This window comes from Aquarana catesbeiana, linkage group LG03, assembly GCF_042186555.1.
Source record: "Aquarana catesbeiana isolate 2022-GZ linkage group LG03, ASM4218655v1, whole genome shotgun sequence".
Taxonomy (NCBI): domain Eukaryota; kingdom Metazoa; phylum Chordata; class Amphibia; order Anura; family Ranidae; genus Aquarana; species Aquarana catesbeiana.
Window position 1 is genome coordinate 31,659,511 of NC_133326.1, and position 7,877 is coordinate 31,667,387.

Here is a 7,877-nt window from a genome sequence, read left to right on the forward strand (position 1 = left end):
TTAGTACAACAGCTTGTCTCCTCCTGTCTGACTTGTGCTCAGAACAATGTTCAGGGCCCCCAACATGGGAAACATGGACATTTGCCACCACCATTAGGCCCACTACAAGACTTACAGATAGACTTCACACATATGCCCAGGCAGAGAGGTAACCTCAAATATTTGTGCGTGATGGTGGACAAATTTTCAGTTTGGCCAGAGGCAATACCCGTTACAGGGGAAACCGCAGGCATTGCAGCCCGGTGTCTGATCAATCATTGGATCAGTCGATACGGACTTCCTACCACCATATACTCTGACCAAGGTCCAGCATTTACTTCAAAACTGGTGAAAGAATTGACAAGAGTATTAGGGATACAGTGGAAGCTACACATCCCATACCACCCACAGAGTTCAGGGGTAATGGAAAGAATGAATAGAACAATCAAGGACAAATTAAAAAAGGCTACTAACGGTACCATAAAGGACTGGCTAAAATACCTGCCAGGGGTCCTCTTCCATATAAGAACCACCCAACACAGTAGGACAGGCTTATCCCCATATGAAATACTAATGGGAAGGCCGGCCCAAAAGAAAGCAATTGAGGGAGAGGAGGTTAATCTTTATTCCTTACAGGAAGAGCACGTGAAACATTTGGTAAGTAGTCTTACTGAAAACTATGACAAGGTAGCTGTCACTTTTCCTCCTCTTTCCACAGAACCTACACACCCCTTCATACCCGGTGACAAAGTCTTGATAAAGCAGTTTGCAGCAAGGAAGGTACCAGGGCCCATCTACCAAGGACCATTTGAAGTACTCAAAGCAACCCGAACTGCCATCCTCACAGACCAAGGACCACAATGGATCCACACATCAAGGATAAAGAAAGCACCAAGCCTGGAAGCAAGCCAAGGACCACGAAAGAAAAAGAAACCAAGCCTAGAAGCAAGCCAAGGACCACAAAAGAAAGAGACATTGAACTCAAACCCCTGCCCAAGCCCTCTACTATCTCCACCCGAAAGCCCCCCAATCCCCCCCAAAGGCCCCTCAACCCCCCCCCAATCCCTAGAAACCATAAGCAAACCCCCTGCAGCACCCTCCCTAGAGGACTCAGGAGCCCCAGAAACCTTAGACCTAATGACTTTCGAGTAGTAGATGTTCAGGTATTTCCCCAAGGTTCCCAGGACCCACCTGAACAGCTCTGGAAATGTACCACTCAAATAATTTTAGTCTTTGCCATCCTGGTTACTTTTAAGATTATTCTGATAATTACCTTTGTATGTTGGATGACTAACAGTTGTAATTTTCAGCTCCCCTCTAATTATACTAACCGTACTCGGCGAGGTTTTATGGGAAATTCTATTTATCCCTGCTGCACTCAGATAGCCGGCCAGATGTCCAAGGCCCAATCTCAAGCCATTACGGGGTATCATATTCAAAGGAGGGATGGGAATTGTCACATAGCAGCCATTGTCTTTACAGCCAAATATAAGGGAGTAGAAAGGACTTGGTGTATGAATCCCAATCATAAACCAAGTCAGAGCCTGGTGTCCAAGTTTAAAAAGGCCAAACTCAGAGATATAGGAATCAGCCAAGTTATTCAAAATAAAAGATCAAACTACGCTCCCTTTGCACCATTAAATGATACTAGTATGAAAAAGGCCCCCAAATCAGAATTCCAATTTCTAGAATCCAGAAGGGAACTCCTAAGACCAGACTTTAGAAGTATTAATAATAGGGCACAGCTAGATCCTGAAACTTATTCAGTACCAGACTCAATTCCTCATCATTTCATAATGATGCATGCTTTCGCAAGAAAGCAGAATTACTCAGAATGCTGGGTTTGTTCCCATATGGGAACTGGCCGACACTCAGTTCCTATGGTTGGAAGGCCAGTGACCCTAGAACAGCTGCTAAACATCACTCAACCCATTCCCCCTGAGAGCATCACAACCAATAGTAAACCCCTTCTCTTTACAGGATACACAAGGAGTCCACAATTTTGTTTTCTTAATGGAGCAGGTAAAGACTTGTATAACGGTAGATTTTGCAGAGACACAGTAGTTAATTTTACACTGGTGGATTTGGGGCTCATAGCCAATGGGACACTAGATATAGAGGGACTTCTCACACACAACATAACAGACCCTAATGAACGCATTGGGAATATGTCCTCCTACAGTATTTCAAATTGTATGAAAGGGAATAGCTCGGTCACAGAATCCTGGCTTATCAGCACACATATGAATAGTTCATGGATGGAGGAGCGGGAGGATGAGGCACCCTCCATAGGGGACTGGATGTGCCTAGTGGGATTAAGGTTCAACCTACATTCATCTGGGGATGTACCCGCCCCTCATATGCCCCACGGATGGATGGTGTGCTGCGGTCTTTGGTGCCACACTACCATCCCATACCCCCTCGATAGAAAGACCTCAGGATGGTGCACCCTGGTAGAAATGATTCCTTTCATGGGTGCTACTCCAGGGGACTCCCCTGTTGAGATGATACCAACCCATGGTCATTTAGAGTTTGGGAGGCACAAAAGAGAGGTCACAACCTGGTGGGACAAGGTATTTGCTTCCATGGGAGGGGCAGGCATGTACAATGCACTAACAAAAGTAGATGAGTTTGGGGAACTAGTAGGTTCCTGGATGAATAAAACATCAGCTGATGTGGGCTTCATCAATGAGGAATTGAGGAAAATCCTGTTTGAACAAGAAATAATCAAGCAGCGTCAAGAGAGGATGATGATGGTACTGACAGGACTATGTGATGTGACAGGGGATAAAAGCCTATGTTGCACATATATGAACAACTTAACCAAACCCAGTGAAGATTTAGAGGTACCAGATTATTATGATATAATTAAAGGACACCAGGAGGAGAGAGCAAAGTTGCAGACACAAATGAGGAGACTGGGAGACTCTTGGAACCCACTTTCAGGAATTGGGGGGTGGTTCGGATAATTTTGGGATAGTGTAATGGGTTTCTTTAAAAAGGCAGGCATGATATTGATCATGATAGTACTCCTGGGTATCGCCATTTATGCCACTATCAAATTCCTATTTTATATTACTAGTAAAGTCCCTGACATTTCAGCAAAAATTAAACCGGACTCTGAGCTCAAGGAAACTATGGCCATGTTCTACATTGACCCCCTCTACATTGAGCCAGAGGAAGCCACGGCTATGTTCTACACAGAACATACCTGGTACTCCAAACATTAGGGAATTAATGATCAGGGAGAATGAAATCCTCCCTGATCAAAGGAGGGATTGTAAGGAAAATGGCTGCACTTTGGTTCACTTGGTTCACTATATATATTTTTGATAAGAGGCCTGAATTTTTTTTTATTATACAAGATAGGTGAAACGCTTTTTTTATGCAAGGCTTTGACAATGTTTACGTGGAAATTTTATTGAGCGAGCTGTCTGCAAAAACAGAAGATTTGTGGTCACAATATGTATGGGAACAAGTTAGAACATCCCACCGCAAGTCTGGGCCTAATGCCAAACGGCACCTTATCGAAAGTATCTTAAAAGGTTATTTCTATATTACACCCTTTTCTCGGAATTAAGCTAAGACAAATATATTTTGATAAGGAAATTTGGGGTATTTTTTTGTTAGGTACTTTTTAAGCACGTCATTTAGCAGAAATATCAATGTCTTTTTATATATGCCATATACCATGTAACTTGTGATACTTGTACTCTTGTGATTGGATAAGCTAAGGGACCGCCCCTTGGTTTGCCCCTAATGATGTATAATGAATTGTTGTCATATATAACATGTGAGAAAAATATAAAGGATCATATTATCGATATCCAACATAATTGTGTGGTGTCGTTCATATCACTCATTTTCCAATCGATTAAAGAGGCCTTCTTGGTGTCTGAGTCCAGCTCGAGCTCAAGGAAAAGGTTTGGGGGCGCACTTGACCAGTTGACCAGTTGACCAGTTGACCCCTACCCTCTCACTTAGCATGAAATAGTTGTGTAGGTTGGGATGTTAGTTTAATTCCTAAGTAAGTAATTTCTTGGGAATCCCATACATATGGGTATCTGTTTTGCAAGGTTGTTCTATCATTTGCTGCTATGCCAAGATCTAATATATAAGATTTGGTTTTGTTTACTTTGTAATATGATACCGTACCATAGTCATGTAATAGTTGAGAAACATGTTGTAGGGAAGACACCGGATTATTTAACATAAGGATTACGTCATCTGCGAAGAGGCTTATGACATGTTTGCGATTATTAATGGAAAATCTTTGTATATTGGGATTTTGCCTAATACTGGATGCCAGGGGTTCCATTAATAGGTTGAAAATGAGGGGGGATAGTGGGCATCCCTGGCGGGTGCCATTTGTGATCTTGGAAGGTTTAGATAGCATACCTGAAGCGTATACTCGGGCTGATGGTGAAGTATATAGAGATAGTATTGCAGACAGTATGTGGCCTGTGAATCCAAATTTTTCCAGTGTGATTGTGAGATACTGTATTTATTGGCATATAACACTCACTTTTGGGTGCAAATGGCGTGTGCGTGTTATACGCCAATACTTCAATTTTAGCTGCCTTGGAGGGGACAGGGAGGGGGGGCGGGGCGAGCGCCGTCAGATTACATACAGTGAGAAAATCCTGTTTACTTGGTGGCCTCTGTAATAGGAAGTCCCGTCTCCTGGGCCGCCATTGGACCACTGTTCTGTCTATCATAGGAGATTTTCACTGTATGTAATCTGTCGGCGCTCGTCCCACCCCCTCCCTGTCCCCTCTAGGCTGCAGATGGGCATTGATCAGGCTGCACTGATGGCAATGGTGAGGCTGCTGCATTGATGTGGACTGGTGAGGCTGCATTGATGTGGACTGATGAGGCTGAATTGATGGCACTTGTGAGGCTGCAGATGGGCATTGATCAGGCTGCATTGATGGCAATGGTGAGGCTGCAGATGGGCACTGATCCTTATTTTGCTTCAAAGTTCCTTATTTAAAATTTAAGTTTTTTTCCTGAAACTTCCCTCTTAAAATGAATGTGCGTGTTATACGCCTGTGCGTGTTATACGCCGATAAATACAGTATGTCCATTGTACTCTATCGAACGCCTTCTCTGCATCCAGAGCAAGAAGCAGAGAAGTCGTCCCGAGTTTCCTGGCAACATGGATCACATCAATCAATCTTCTGGTAGCATCAGATGTTTGTCTGCCCTTGGTAAATCCAGATTGATCTGGATCAATTATAGTAGGGAGAATGTCAATCAGTCTCATTGCTATCATTTTAGCATAAAGCTTTAGATCGGTATTCAATAAGGAAATTGGAAGTTTTGGGGAACATCCGGTGTCTTCCCTGGTTTAGGCAACGTAACTATTAATGCTTTTAACATCTCAGGTGGAAAAGAGGATGAGGCAACAGCGGCTTCAAATACCTTAAGGAGGTATGACCCTAAAGAGTGTTTAAAAGTCTTGTAATATTCCCCTGTCAAACCATCCGGCCCTGGTGACTTATTAGTGGGAAGGGTGTCAATAACTTTCATTAACTCAGATAGTGAGAAAGGGGAATTCAAGGCTTGAATTTGAGAAGTGGAGAGTTTAGGTAAATTAATATCTTTTAAGAAATCATTTATAGCTGATTGTGACGGATGTTCAATATGACTATCTTGATTAAGGTTATAAAGGGACCCATAGTATTTGCTAAATGCATTTGCAATACTTTGGGGATCAAATACTTTTTGTTTGGAGGTGGGGTTAATGATGTGAGGTATTTTAGTTTTGAAACGTTGGCCTTGTAGTTTGCGAGCTAATTCTTTTCCAGCTTTGTTGCTAGTCGAATAAAATGACATTTTAAGTCGTCGTTCCTTTTGTTCAAAGGAATGAAGCAATTCTAATCTAAGATCGTGTCGGAGAGCCGTCCGTTTTTACTAACTTGGCGTGCAGGATTTTTTTTATCTAGATCTTCGAGGAGTTTGATATCTGTGAGAAGGGTATCAAGCCGCTGCTGTCTCTGCTTTTTGAGTTTTGTGGCTAATTGAATAAATATGCCTCTAATGTACGCCTTATGGGAGTTCCAAAGTACAAATGGATCATTTGTGGAAGAGGAATTGATCTGGAAGTAATCAGACAAGTGGTTTTCTAACAATTTCTTAGTGGCTGTTGTTTGTACTACTTGAGGGCTGGCACGCCATATGAATGCCCCGTTAGTAGGATATTTATCTCCTAGAGTCAGGAGGATAGAAGCATGGGCCGACCAAGTGATGTTATTGATTTTAATTTGAGTTACTTTTTGAAGCAGCCACTTGTCCATTAGAACCAGATCGATCCTCGAGTAAATGCAATGTCTATGAGAATAAAATGTGAAGTCTCGTTCATTAGCATGTGTGCAGCGCCAGCTATCGAACAGATCATGAGATCTTAGGAAAAAAGTTAGAGAAGGAGATCTTTTGGTATGAGTTGAGGTAGAGTCCATACGTGGGTCAGGGGTAATTTTTAAAGTCTCTGCATATTATAAGGGAACATTGTTGGATTTTTTTCAGCTTTTTCATCAATCGGTTCAGGAAGGTAATTTGTTTGGTATTGGGAACATATACGTTCACAAGAGTATAAGGGGTGGAGTTAATGTCACATACAATAATAAGGTACCGGCCCGCTGGGTCAGATATTTCGGAGTGAAGTTGAAATGATATAGAGTCTTTAATAGCCACCATAACACCTCTCTTTTTCGCATTCATACTAGAGAAGAAGTAGTGTTGAAAATTTCTATGAGAGCATTTTGGTGAGGCTGCATGAAGGAAGTGTGTCTCTTGGGCGCATAGAATATCACATTGGGAAGAGTCAGCTTCTTTCCAAAGGGATGCTCTCTTGGCTGGGTGGTTTAAGCCATGGGCGTTGATGGAAAGTAGTTTAACTGGCATGAGACAGATTGGAAGGTATGCTATATGTCGAGGGATGATAGTACTCACACTTATGGTGAGAGATGGCTAGTCTCTTAGAGATGGATGTCTTTAGTTCCAGGGTGACTTCCCTTCTGGAGTATCCCTCAGAGCGGACAAGTGGGTTGCAAAGGTTGCAGGTTTCTTTCCTTAAGGGTGTAGTCGGGTATGGCTCTGTAAGTAGTTGATGATCCATAAAAACAATGGAAAAAAAAATATAACGAAACAAATTAAGGGAAGAAAAAAGAATGGTTACAGGGTGATAGGAGAATCAACAGGGGGATTCTTGATCCTTAAACACTGTTCAATAAGATTGAGGGGTATTGGAAATATATCCAAGTGTGCCTTCACCGGGGGAGTGTAGTCATAAGGATTGAGTAAATTGGTTAGGAGCGATCTTTCAGTTGAGCAGGTTTTTTATCAGATCTCTTTCGTGTCACCACCTGCCAGTCTGCCTGCATATATGGAGGAGTATCGACTTGTATAGGAGACGGAGGTGCTTCCGACAGTATTCCCCATTGTCTGAGGATATGAAGACCCTCTTCCATGGTAGAGACAGTGGTAGTTGTGCCATTATGTGTGATGGAGAGCCTAGCAGGATATTTCCACTTGTGTAATATGTGATGGTTGCGTAACGCTTTAGTAATGGTGGCTAAATTGCGGCGTTTCTGGAGGGTATGCCTAGATAGGTCAGGGAGTAGTTGTAGAGAGGCATATTGAGGTGGGCGCTGATCAGGGTTACGGAAAGAGGCCAATATGGTTTCTTTGGCTTTATAAAAATGTAACCGTAGCAGGACATCCCTGGGTACATCATCAGGTAAAAATTACGGTTTCGGTATTCTGTGCACCCTATCTACTGTGTGCTCCAATGCAGACATTGCGGGAAGTAACGCAGTGAATAATTCTTGGACATATTGTGGTAGTTGTATCGCAGGGATGGATTCAGGAATGCCTCTTATTTTGAGATTATTCCT

General features: G+C 42.6%; 1 protein-coding gene across 1 annotated transcript in view; it reads left to right on the forward strand.

The window, feature by feature from the left end:
* LOC141134418 (uncharacterized) overlaps positions 1 to 4,394 on the forward strand; it is a 114,020-nt gene extending 109,626 nt beyond the window's left edge. Inside the window, exon 2 of the mRNA XM_073623972.1 lies at positions 698 to 4,394. Coding sequence (XP_073480073.1) covers positions 840 to 2,948 — 2,109 coding nt within the window. The 5' untranslated portion in view covers positions 698 to 839 and the 3' untranslated portion in view covers positions 2,949 to 4,394. The remainder of the gene's footprint in view (positions 1 to 697) is intronic.
* The last annotated feature ends 3,483 nt before the right edge of the window (positions 4,395 to 7,877 follow it).